Source organism: Aethalodelphis obliquidens, unplaced genomic scaffold (assembly GCF_003676395.1).
Source record: "Aethalodelphis obliquidens isolate GAN/ISIS:26980383/991018 unplaced genomic scaffold, ASM367639v1 scaffold40, whole genome shotgun sequence".
Classification (NCBI taxonomy): Eukaryota; Metazoa; Chordata; class Mammalia; order Artiodactyla; family Delphinidae; genus Aethalodelphis; species Aethalodelphis obliquidens.
In genome coordinates this window covers 18,057,825-18,071,663 of record NW_020837984.1, presented here as the reverse complement: position 1 = coordinate 18,071,663, position 13,839 = coordinate 18,057,825, and the positions used below count along the sequence as shown (strand labels likewise).

General features: G+C 34.8%; 1 protein-coding gene across 12 annotated transcripts in view; it reads right to left on the bottom strand.

Moving 5' to 3' along the window:
• ALMS1 (ALMS1 centrosome and basal body associated protein) overlaps positions 1–13,839 on the bottom strand; it is a 230,018-nt gene that overhangs the window by 35,803 nt on the left and 180,376 nt on the right. For 10 of the 12 annotated variants that reach the window (XM_027132039.1, XM_027132047.1, XM_027132037.1 and 7 more), the window contains one exon: positions 9,492–10,654. The exons of the other annotated variants lie outside the window; for them this stretch is intronic. In XM_027132039.1, coding sequence (XP_026987840.1) covers positions 9,492–10,654 — 1,163 coding nt within the window. The remainder of the gene's footprint in view (positions 1–9,491; positions 10,655–13,839) is intronic. 12 annotated transcript variants of the gene reach the window in all.

Sequence of the window (13,839 nt, the reverse complement as noted above, 5' to 3'; positions counted from 1 at the left end):
ATGGCAAAACCCAAACCCTTCCAAAATAAAAAAACTCAACAAAACAGGAATAGAAGAGAACTTCCTCAACCTGATAAAGGATATTTATAAAAAAAACTCACAGCTAACATCATGCTTAATGACGAGAAAGATTTCTCCTTAAAATCAGGAACAAGACAAGGATACTCATTCTTAACACTTCTATTCAACACAGTACTGGAGGTTCTAGCAAGGGCAACTAGGCAAGAAAAAGAGATAAATGACATGATATCAGAAAGAAGAAGGAAAACGATCTCTATTTGCAAATGACACAATATTTTATACAGAAAACACTAAGGAACACATGAACACACAAACAAACACATATTACTCAAACTTATAAGCAAGTTCAGCAAAGTTGCAGGAACCAAAATAAATACAAAAATCAGTAATATTCCTGTACAACAAGGAAAATTCCCAAAATGAACTTAAGAAAACAATACTAGTTACATTGGTATCAAAAAGAATAAAATACTCAGGGATACTTTTAACAACAGAAGTGCCAAACTACAAAGAAGTGGAACCCACAAACATCACTGAAGAAACTAAAGATGACCTAAATAAATGGAAAACACCCTAGTTCATGGATTAGAAGATTTAATATCGTTATGACAGCAGTACTCCCTAAATTTGTCTACAGTTTCAATGCAATCCCTACCCACGATTCAAGTTGTCTTTTTTTTTTCTTTTTGGTATAAACTGACAAGCTGATCTGAATATTCCTATGACCTAAGAATAGATAAAACAATCTTGAAAAAGAAAAAACAAAGTTAGAGGACTCACACTAATTAGACAGTGTGGTAGTGGCATAAAGAGTGACATATAGATCAATAAAATAGGGTTTATAGTCTAGAATAAACCCTTACATTTATAATCAATCACTTTTTTTTTCATTCTTTTATTTTTATTTTTCTGATTTTTTTTTTTCTTCTGATCAATTGATTTTTGCCAAGGGTGCCCAAACAATTCAATGGAAGAAAGAACAGTCTTTGCAACAAATGGTACTAAGACACTGGATATCCACAGGCAAAAGAATAAAACTGTACTACCTCAACGCCACACACAAAAGTTAACTAAAAAATGATCATAGAACTAAAAGTAAGAACTAAAATTATAAAACTTTTAGAAGAAAAAAAGAGTAAATATTTTGTAACCTTGGGTTAGACAATAGTTTTAGATATGACATGAAAAGCACAAGTGACAAAAGAAGAAACAGACAAATTGTACTTTGTCAAAATTAAAACTTTTGTACCACAAATAAAATCATCAAGAAAGTGAAAAGGACGGCACAGAATGTAAGAACATGTTTGCAAAACATATCCTAATAAGGGACTTGTATTCAGAATAGACAAAGAAACATAATTCAGTAATAAAATGACAAATAAGCCAATTTTAAAATGGGCAAAGGATCGGAATAGACATTTCTCTAAAGGTAAACAAATGGCCAATAAGCATATGAAAAGATGCTCAACATCTTAGTCATTAGTGAAATGCAAATTAAAATCATTAAAAAGTGAGATACCTCTTCACACCCATTAAGACAGCTATTATCAAAAGACAGACAACAAGTGTTGATGAGGATGTAGACAAACTGAAATATGATCCAGATGGGAATATAAAATGGTGCAGCCACTTTGGAAAGCACTTTGGCAGTTACTCAGAAGCTTAAACAGAGTTACCATATGATCCAGCAATTCTACTCCTAGGTATATATGTAAGAAAATTGAAGAAATTTGTGCACACAAAAACCTGTACATTAATGTTTACAGCAGCATTTTTCATTATGGCCAAAAAAGCAGACACAATCCACATGTCCAACAACTCATGAATAAACATGTTGTATATGTATTTGAAATACTGCTTGTTACTGTTCATAACAAACAACAAGTACTGATTCCTGCTACAAAATGGATGAACCTTGAAAATATTAAGTAAAAGAAGCCAGACACAAAAGGCCATATATTGCATGATTTGCTTATAAAAAATGTCCCCAATAGGCAAATTCATAGAAACAGAAAGTCGATTAATGGTTGAAGGCTAGGAAATGACTGTTAAGGGGCACAGGGTTTCTTTTTGGTATGACAAAAAGTTCTGGAATTAGTGGTGACGGCTGTATAACCTCCTCTGAATATACTAAAAACCACTGAATTGTATACTTTACAAGAATGAATTGTAAGGTATGTAAATTTTATTTTTAAAAAATAAATAGAGATTGACCAACACGGAGACATACCCTGGGAAACTAAGAAAACTTAGATTTTAAAAACCCAACAACAATCCAGGATCCAATAGGGAAAAAATATTAGGGTTGCCTCTGGCACAGAAATATTAATGTATATGCCCAGAAAGGGGGAGCAAATCTGACTGAGTTTTGAATTAAAGGTTATTATTCAAAAGTTTTATACCCAAACAAGTTGTTATTCCTATACAAAGGTTACAGGATGATAATCTCAAATTTATAAGAACTGAAGAGATGCTCACTCCTGAACAACTGTTGAAAAATCTATTTTTATTTAGATTATTTAAATTAATAAACTCACAGTTACACTGAAAAGACTCACGATACTGACCCTCTTTAAAAAACACATAAAAGGGCTTCCCTGGTGGCGCAGTGGTTGAGAGTCCGCCTGCCGATGCAGGGGACACGGGTTCGTGCCCTGGTCCGGGAAGATCCCACATGCCACGAAACGGCTGGGCCCGTGAGCCATGGCCGCTGAGCCTGCGCGTCTGGAGCCTGTGCTCCGCAACGGGAGAGGCCACAACAGTGAGAGGCCTGTGTACCGCAAAAAAAAAAAAAAAAACCAACAAAAAAAAAGACATAAAATGGTGATTTTGCTTACAACATGGAAGAAAAATGTTATACTTCTTAAAAATAAAGCTAATCAATACAGTAGTAATAGTACCATAATGAACTGAGACAACATTCACAAAATATAACAAATATTGTTATGTTGGGGGAAGTGTGTGTAGGTGGGGAGTGAGGAGAAGTAGGGCAAGTGCAACCAGTTTCTTGATTTTTCATATAATGGAGTCAATAGATACTATTTCATATCTGGGTGATATTTTGAGACAGTGGCTTAAGCATATTGGTTAATTACATGGCTGCTAAGTTAGCAAAAAAACAACTTAGCAAAAAAACAACTCGAAGGAGATCATATAGCAATAAAAAAAATTGAAAACAGTAAATCATTAAAAATGATAAGAAACCCTGAAGAACCAAAACAATTTTGAAAAAGAACAACAAAGTTGGAGGATTCACACTTCCTGATTTCAAAACAGTAATATAATAACAGTGTGGTACTGGCATAAAGATAAATAGATCAATGGACTAGAATAGAGAGCCCAGAAATAAACCTTTGTGCCACATGGTCAAATGACCTCTGACCCTTGACAAGGGACCAAGACCATTCAACAGGAAAAGAGCAGTCCCCTTAACAAATGGTGCTGGGAAAACTGGATATCCACATGCTCTTAAAAAGAATGAAACTGGAAAAGAAAAAGAATGAAGTTGGAGCCTTATCTTACATCATATACAAAAATTACCTCAAAATGGATTAAAGACCTAAAACCATAACATTCTTGGAAGAACACACAGGGGAAAAGCTTCATGGCATTGGACTTGGTAATGACTCCTTAGATATGAAACCAAAAGCACAGGCAGCAAAAGTAAAACTCGACAACTGGGACTACATCAATATTAAAAATTTCTGGGCATCAAAGGACACAATCAACAAAGGTGAGAAGGCAACCCACTGATTGGGAGAAAAAATTATAAATCATATATTTGATAAGAGGTTAATACTCAGAATATGTAAAGAACTTCTACAACTCAATGACCAAAAAATAACACGATTCAAGAAGGAGCAAAGTACTTGAATAGACATTTCTCCAAAGATGATATACAAATGGCCAAGAAGTATATAAAAAGATGCTCAATATAATCATGAAAGAAATGCAAATCAAAAACTTACCACTTCATATGCATTAGGATGCCACTATAAAAAAACCCAGAAAATAACAAGTGTTGACAAAGATGTGGAAAAAGTGGAACCATTGTGTGCTGTTGGTGGGACTGTAAAATGGGCAGCTGCTGTTGAAAACAGTATGGTGGTTCCTCAAATAGTTAAAAATAGAATTACCATATAATCCAGCCACTCCACTTCTGGATACATACCCCCCAAAATTGAAAGCAGGATCTTGAATGGATATTTGTACACTCTAGCATCATTATTCACAATGGTCTAAAGATGGAAGCAACACAAGTATCTATTAATGGATGGATGAATGAATGAACAAACAAAATGTGGTATATATATACAATGCAGTATCATTCAGTCTTAAAGAAAGGACAATCCTGCCAGATGGTACAACACTGATGATACTTGAGGACGACATTATGCTAAGTGAAATAAACGTATTACTTAAAGACAAACACTGTATTCCACTTACATGAGGTACCTAAAGTAGTCAAATTCTTAGAATGGTGGTTGCTAGGGGCTTGAGCATAAGGTGGAATGGGGAGTTGCTATTTGAGTCAGTGTAGAAATTCAGTTTTGCAAGATGAAAAGAGTCCTAGAGATGGGTGACGGTGATGTCTGCACAACAATATGAATGTATTTAATACCATTAAACTACACCATGCACAAAAACAAATTCAAAATGGATTAAAGACTTAAATGTAAGAACTGAAACCACAACCAAAAAAAAAGACAAAACTTCTTGAAGAAAACATAGGCAGTAAGCTCTTTGACACTGATCTTAGTAATTTGTTTTTGCATATGTCTCCTCAGGCAAGGGAAACAAAACCAAAAATAAACAAATGGAACTACATCAAACTAAAGAGCTTTTCCACAGTGAAGGGAACTATCATCTACTGAATGGGAAAAGATATCTGCAAGCAATCTATCTAATAAGGGGTTAATACCCAGAATATACAAAGAACTCATACAACTCAACATCAAAAACCCAAACAACCTAATTTTAAAAAATGGGCAAAGGATCTGAATAGACACTTTTGCAAAGAAGACATACAGATGGCCAAGAGGCACATGAAAAGATGCTCAACATCACGAATCATCAGGGAAATGAAAATCAAAACCACAATGAGATATCTATCACCTCACACCTGTCAGAATGGCTATTAGCAAAATACAACAAGTACTGGCAAGGATGAAGAGAAAAGGGAACACTCATGCACTGTTGGTGGAAACGTAAATTGGTGCAGCCACTATGAAAAACAGTTTGGAGGCTCCTCACAAAATTAAAAACAGAACCATCACATGATCCAACAATTAACATATGGGTATTTTTCTGAAGAAAACAAAAACACTAATTCAAAAAGATATATACACCCTTATGTTCACTGCAGCATTATTTACAATAGCCAAGATATGGAAGCAACCTAAATGCCCATGGAAAAAGAAAATGTGGTGTATATATTTATGAAACGGAATATTGTTCAGCCATAAAAAGAATGAAATCTTGCCATTTGCAACAACATGGATGGACCTAGAGGCTATTATGCTAAGTGAAATCTAAAAAACAAAACAAGCACAACAAAACAGAAACAGAGTTACAGATAGAAAACAAACAGGTGGTTGTCAGAGGGGAGGTGGTGAAGGGAGGAAAGAAATAGGTGAGGGAGATTAAGAAGTACAAACTTCCAGTTGTAAAGTAAATGAGCCACGGGTATTAAGTGTACAGTGTGGAGAATACAGTCAATAACTATGTAATATCTTTGCATGGTGACATATCGTAACTAGACTTACCATGGTGTTTGAAATGTACAGAAATATCAAATCACTATTTTGTGCACAGGAACTAACATAATGTTGTAGATTAATTATATACTTCAGAAAAAAAAACTCATATAAAAAGATCAGATTTGTGGTTAACAGAGGCAATGGGTGGGGGGAGGGAGTGGGAATTGGTTGAGGGCAGTCAAACTTCCAGTTATAAGATAAACAACTGTTAGGGATGTAATGTACAACATGATAAATAAAACTAACACTGCTGTATATTATATATGAAAGTTAATTACTTAAGTTAATTACTTAATTACTTAAAGTTAATTACTTAATTACTTACTTAATCCTAAGAGTTCTCATCACAAGGAAAATATTTTCTATTTCTTAAATTTTGAATCTGTATGAGATGATACATATACACTAAACTTACTGTGATAATCATTTCATGATGTACGTAAGTAAAATCATTATGCTGTACTCAAACAAACAGTGCTGTATGTCAATTAAATCAATAGAACTGGAAGAAAAATAAAATAGAATTACAAAGAAAAAATGGTTAAGATGATAAATTTTGTTATGCATATATTATCACAATTAAAAATAATAAAGAAAAAGAAAGAAAACACGAGAATCAAATACTTAGGAATAAATTTAGACAAGAAGGTATAACACTTGTACATTGGCAACTACAAGACCTTACTGGAAGAAATTAAAGACCTAAATAAATTGAAAAACATCCTGTGTTCATCAACTGGAAGACAATGTTGTTAAGATGGTAATAAACCCCAAAGCAAGCTAAATATTAAATGCAATTAATATAAAATTCCCAACAACCTTTTCAGCAGAAATTTTAAAAAGCTGATCCTAAAATTCATATGGAGACACAAGGGCCCTGATTAGCCAAAACAGTCTTTAAAAAGAACAAACTTGGAAGACTGATACTTCTCAATTTTAAAACTTACTACAAAGCTACAGTAACTAAATCAGTGCAGTAATGGCATATAGATCGGCATATAGATCAATGGAACAGAACTGAAAGCCTAGAAATAAGCCTTCACATCTATGGTCAACTGATTTTTGACAAGGGTGCCAAGACCATTCAATGGAGAAAGAACAGTCTCAACAGCTGATTTTGGGACAATTCCACGTGGAAAGAATGTTTGACCCCTACCTCATACCATATAAATAAATTAACTCAATATACATCCAAGATGCAAATGAAAGAACTAAAAGTATAAAATTCTTGAAAGAAAATATATGGACAAATCTTCATGACTTTGGTTAAGAATCCACCTGACAATGCAGGGTTCAAGCCCTGGTCCAGGAAGATCCCCCATGCCAAGGAGCAACTAAGCCCGGGCCCCACACTACTGAGCCTGCACTCTAGAGCCCACGAGCCACAACTACTGAGCCAGCAAGCCACAACTACTGAAGCCCGTGCACCTAGGGCCCGTGCTCTGCAACGAGAGAAGCCACCACAATGAGAAGCCCACACGCCACAACGAAGAGTAGCCCCCGCTTGCCGCAACTCAAGAAAGCCTATGCACAGCAACGAAGACCAAAGGCAGCCAAAAATTAATTTTAAAAAATGGCCAACAAGCACATAAAAAGATACTTAACATCATTAGTCATTATGCAAAGGGAAAGGCAAAACAAACCACAATCAAAATGACAATGAGTATGAGATACCACTTTGTACCTACTGGGATGGCAAAAAAAAAAAAGTAAATAAAGAGTGTTGGTGAATATGGAGAAATTGGAACCCTTAGAAATTGCTGCTGGGAATGTAAAATGGTGTGGCCACTGTGAAAAACAGTTTGACGGTTCCTAAATAAGCTTAAAATAAAATTACCAAATGATCCAGCATTTTCAACTCTTATGTGTATACCCAAAAGAACTGTATGTAGGTGTTCAAATAAAAACTTGTACACAAATGTTCATATCAGTTCTATTCACAATAGCCAAAAGGTAGAAACAACCTAAATGTCCACGAATGGATGAACAGATAAATAAAATGTGTCTAAACATATAATGAAATATTATTCAGCCATAAAAAGCAATGAAGTACTGACAGGTGCTAGGACATGGATAAATCTCAGAAAGATTATTCTAGAGTCAAAGAAGCTTGACACAAAGGCCACATATGATATGATTCTAATTAAATGAAATAACCAGAATAGGCAAGTTCACAGAGACAAAAAGTAGATTAGTGATTGATAGGGGCTGGTAGGAAGGAGGAATAGAGAGTAACTGCTTAGTGGGTATGAGGTTTCCACTAGGGTGATGAAAAAGCTCTGAAACTAGATAGTGGTGATAGTTGTAAAACACTGTGAATATACTCAGTGCCACTGAACTGCATACTTTAAAATGATAAAACTGTAAACTTTGTTATGTATATGTATTTTAGTACACACACCAAAAAACCCTCTATCTGCATCCTTTCCCCCTACCTCCTCTATGGAACAAAAGGCCTCAATCTGTGTCTTTCCCAATTTTTGGCTTACTTTAAAAAAGAGTCTTATTGTACTATTTATATGTGTAATTACTATCATTTAATACCTACCAAAAACTCAATTAAGAAATAATATTTATGGTTAAATGTCTGAATGTTTTGTGCCTTCTTTCGGCTAAACCAGTGGTCTCCAAATTGTTTTGATCATGGGGTCCCACTGATAAAACATTTTTAAGTACAAATTACTAAAGTAGATATTTATTTATAAATTATATATTATTGCTGTACTCATACACTGTAAAACATATACAAAAATATAAACTTTAAAAGGTTCATACTCCAATGAACCATTTTGCAAGTATCCCTATTTGGAGAGCACCTGTCCAAATCAATTTTATCTTGGGTTAAAGTAATGGTCTGCAATTTACTGACCCCTTGAAATCTGCCTTTATGGAATTCCCTAAACAAAGGCCATATTAGCCTTATATGATTGTTGTTACTGAGAATGTACTGTAAGGATGCCGATGAGGATTTTGTTACACCACAATGCCTTCTTTATGAGGACAGATGAGAGAAATTTAAGAAGCCTTAGTATCAGAAATATCTGTAATGCTTTTGAAAATTTAGTTTGCTTTTATATTAGAGTTATGTAATTGATCACAAAATTCTAGCAACACTAATTTCTAGAAAACATAAAGCAAAATTTGTGGCTCATCTTTAGCAACCATATCCACAAGGTATCAACTTGCCTTCCCATCACTCTTAATTCTTCATGTATTTATTTTTTAAATCATGTTGTACCTCACCCCTCCCTGGCTTCAGTCTAATTTTCCATCATTCCAATTCTTCATTTACTTAAAAAACAATCATATCATATTACTTATATATGTGTGTGTGTGTGTATGCTTAAAAGCACCTCAAAATTTCTTAAAAGACAGGGAGGAATGAATAAACAAAAACCAACAGGCAATATTGTTCAGAATGGAGGTCATTCTAAACTTGAAGATCCCCTGTACCAAAGGTATAGACTTTGCAGATTTTGCAGCATTTAGCAGCAAAACCTTTCATCCAAAGGGTAATTCGTAAATGAGTATTGATGAAAAGAATGACAACTCAAACAGCACTGTACTACACTTTCTCACTCTTTTCCAGCTGGTAAGAAATGTTACAGTGAGGAAAGGGCAATTGGCTTTTTTTCACCTGTGTGCAAAGCTTAACTAAAAAGTCCATGAAAAATGCAGTCATATTGCCAGATGGAATTTGCAGCCATGTACCTGGACGTGTTTCCTTCTGGTGTGTTCTGAAGTAATTTGGGGATAACCTGTATTCAATGGTTTCTTGTTTTTCTTGCTCCGCTTCTCAAGGTATCTCCTCTGATGGTCGGTGATGCTGCTGTATAATTTAATTCGCCTGGGTGACAAACAAACTCTTTCATGACCAAAAGCATGGATCAGTCGGGCAGTATCAATGGTGGAAATAGAGCTGCTCCTCTCATGCAGAGTCACTTCCTTATCTGTTTGGGTCAATATATCTGATTCCACAGAAGTGGTGGTGGAAAGGATGTTGGTGGCAGTATCTGTGAGCAGCTCACTCTCCTCTGAGTGTCTAGAATCTGAAGAAGTGTTATTTATATAATGAAAACCTGGCAGTTTTCTCAAAATATATTTATCAAATTTAATCTGTTCAATTTTAATCTGATTGGACCTCCCAGCTTGATGAGTAGAAAGAATCTTGTTTTTTTTAAGATCTCCTGTGTTTCTATGGCATTTCTCCAGGCTTTTATACTTTTTCTTTTTCTGAAGCTTGTTTTTCTGCTGTTGCTGTCTACCACTCCATTCCTTAACATCTTGTTTCCCTTTGCTATCATCCTGTGTACTTTCTGAGGGCTGGAGAAAATGTGTGATGGGATGCTGAAGAAGTTTAGCCAAGTGATCAAGTCGCTCCACCAAGGAAAGTTCCTTCTTGGCACTGAACTCAGGAGGTTTCTGTTGCCTCTGTCGCTCCTGATACCTGTTCCAGAGTTCATTTAAACTCACAGTGTGCTGAGCTGTTAACTCTGGGGTGGCCTTATGATCCCTTTTTAGGTCATTAACTTGTTTGTCATATTTTAGAAAATCTCTAGCCTGACTTTTAGTAGTATGCTTTACTTCTTTGTTTTCCAAGTTTACATTGATACTGAGGCTCTCTATTGTGGTATAATCTGACTTTGTCTTTGCCACATTTTGATAAGAGGAAGGAAGACAAGTGTGTTCTCTTTGTTTGTCTGGATGATGCTGAAAGGAATCTTTCCAAGAATGACTCATGAAAACTCTTCTTCCTAAGGATTCATGGCAAAAATCTTGATCACTTGGTAGGTGCACTGGATGATGAAAGTAAAACTTAGCTGACCTGAAGACAGAATGGGTGGTATTTTCAAATTCTGAATGACATCTGGACTCTGAAAAGGAAAAAAAAAAAAAAAAAAAAAAAAAGATTTTGAAGGACTTTCAAAATATTTGCATTCCATTTAAAAATAGTATTCACATTTAATTCTTTAGATACAAAACAAAGACTGAAGGAAAGAATGGTCTATATAAAGATTAAGAAAATTCACTGCCTGGACAAAGGATTCATGCCTTGTGCCTAGTGGCCAGATTGGCATGGTAATAGTTTAAGAGACTCAGGATCAAAAGACCCAGATCCTGGGCTGGATTCTGCCACAGACTGGCTGTATGACCTTGAGGAGGGCATTTTGGTCCCTGGGATGTAACAGCAGCTGCTATGTATTACTGCTTGCTATGTGTGGGGTATTATGAATATGCTCTATATCTGTTTTTTTCCCCTCTTATAAAACTGAGAGAGAGGTATTATTAAATTCATTTTCAGCTAAGAAACCTGAGACTTTATTTTTATCATCAGTAATTAAATGGATGGAATTTTAAAAACTCCAACCCTTTACATGTTTTAGAGCCTTGAAAAACTCTTTTTTGTGAACCATCTTCACACCCCCTCAATTTTTTTTATTGTGGTAAAATACACCTAATATAAATTACCATCTTCCATCTTCACATTTTGACAGTCATTCTATATCAAAACAGGCATTTTAAGATGTAGAACATCTTAACAACTATAAACCGTAATTGTAAACATTAATTCAGTTTCCATACACATTTTTAGAGTTCTAAGTCTAAAGAAACAGACATACACATGAAACAAAGTATCACTTGTAACTATGGGATCCATTCTTCCTTCTCTATAGATTATTGGTAATCAGAATTTTCACTAAATACTCTGGGAATCCCTAAGACAATTTCCCCAATATATAGTGGGATACATGGAATCTGCTTTTATATCTAAAGTATAAAAAGACTCTCAAACCTCCCAATGAACAAAAGTCCAGGACCAGGTGGCTTCACTGTTGAATTCTACCAAACATTTAAGGAAGAATTAATATGAAAGATTCTCAAACTCTTCCAATAAACAGAACAGAACACTTCCAAACTTATTTTATAAGGCCCACATTACCCTGTTACCCAGACGTTACCTAGATACCCAGTGTAGATACACTACAAGAAAATTACAAGCCAATATCCCTGATGAACACACATGCAAAAAAAACCCAAACAAAACATTAGCACACCAAATTCAATAATATATTAAAAGGATTATACACTATGATCAAGTGGGATTTATTCCAGGGATGCAAGGACGGTTCAACATCTACAAATCAATCAATGTGGTACATGACACTAACCAAATAAAGGATAAAAATCATATAATCAATAGATGTAGAAAAAGCATTTGAGAGAACTCAAAATCTATTCATGATAAAAACTCTCAACAAAGTAGGTCTAGAGGAAACATAGCTCAACGACCATTTCTGACAAGACCATAGCTAACATACTCAATGGTGAAAAATGGAAAGCATTTCCTCTAAGATCAGGTACAAGACAAGGATATCCACTGGCATCACGTTTATTGAACACAGTATTGGAAGTCCTAGCCAGAGCAATTAGGCAAGAAAAAGAAACAAAAGGCACCAAATCAGAAGAGAAGCAAAATTGTCACTATGTGAAAATGGCATGATTTTATATATAGAAAACCCTAAAGACTCCACCAAAAAAAAACTGTTATAACTAATACATTCAGTAAAGTTGCAGTATACAAAATTATTTAACAGACAAAAATCTGTTGCATTTCTATATATTAATAATAAACTACCAGAAAAAGAAATTAAAACAATCCTATTCATAATTGCATCAAAAGAATAAAATACCTAGGAATAAGTTTAACCAAGGAGGTAAAAGACCTGTATACTGAAAACATTGATGAAAAAAGCTGAAAAAGACATGAAAAAATGGGAAAATATTCTGTGCTCACAGATTTGAAGAATTAATATTGTTAAAATGTCCACACTACTCAAAACAATCTACAGATTCAACGCAATCCCTATCAAAATTCCAATGGCATTTTCCACAAAAATAGAACAATCCTAAAATTTGTATGTAACCACAAAAGACTCCAAATAGCCAAAGCAATCTTAAAAAAGTAGAAGAAAACTGTAGGCATCACACTCCCTGATTTCAAACTATGTTACAAAGCTACAGTAATCAAAATGGTATAGTACTGGCATAAAAACAGACATGTAGATCAATGGAACAGAATAGAGAAACCAGAAATAAACTCTCACATATAAGGCCAATTACCTTATTACAAAGGAGCCAAGAATATACAATGGGGAAAGGATAGTCTCTTCAATAAATGGTACTGGAAAAACTGGATAGCCACATGCAAAAGAATGAAACTGAACCATTATCTTACACCATACACAAATATCAATTCTAAATGGATTGAAGATTTAAATGTAAGATCTGAAACCATAAAATTCCTAGAAGAAAACATAGGCAGTTAAGAGCTTTGACAGTGGTGTTAGCAATAATTTTTTGAATTTGACACCAAAAGCAAAGACAACAAAAGCAAAAGTAAATAGTAGGAGTACATCCAACTGAAAGGCTTCTGCACAGCAAAAGAAGCCATCAGACTACTGAATGGAAGAAGATACTTGCAAATGATATATCTGACAAGGGGTTAACATCCAAAATACACAAAGACTTCAACTCAAATAAAACAAACAAACAACCCAATTAAAAAATGGGCACAGGATCTTAATAGACATTTTTGTAAAGAAGACATACGAATGGCTAACAAATACAGGAAAAGATACTCAGCATCAATAATCATCAGAGAAATGCAAACCAAAACCACAATAAGATATCATGTCACACCTGTCAGAATGGCTATCATCAAAAAGACAAGAAATAACAAGCATTAGTGAGGATATGGAGCTAAAGGTTCCTTTTTCTGTGCACTGTTAGTGAGAATGTAATTGGTGTTGCTGCTATGGAAATCAGTATGGAGGTTACCCAAAGAGTTAAAAATGGAACTACCATATGATCCAGCAATTCTGCTTCTGGGTCTATACACAAAACAATTGAAAGCTTGGTCTTGGAGAGATATTCGTATATGTGTGTTCACTGCAGCACTATTTAAAATAGCCAAGACATGGAAACAACCTAAGTGTCCACTGATGGATGAACAGATAAAGAAAATGTGGTATGGGGGGTGGGAGGAATTGGGAGATTG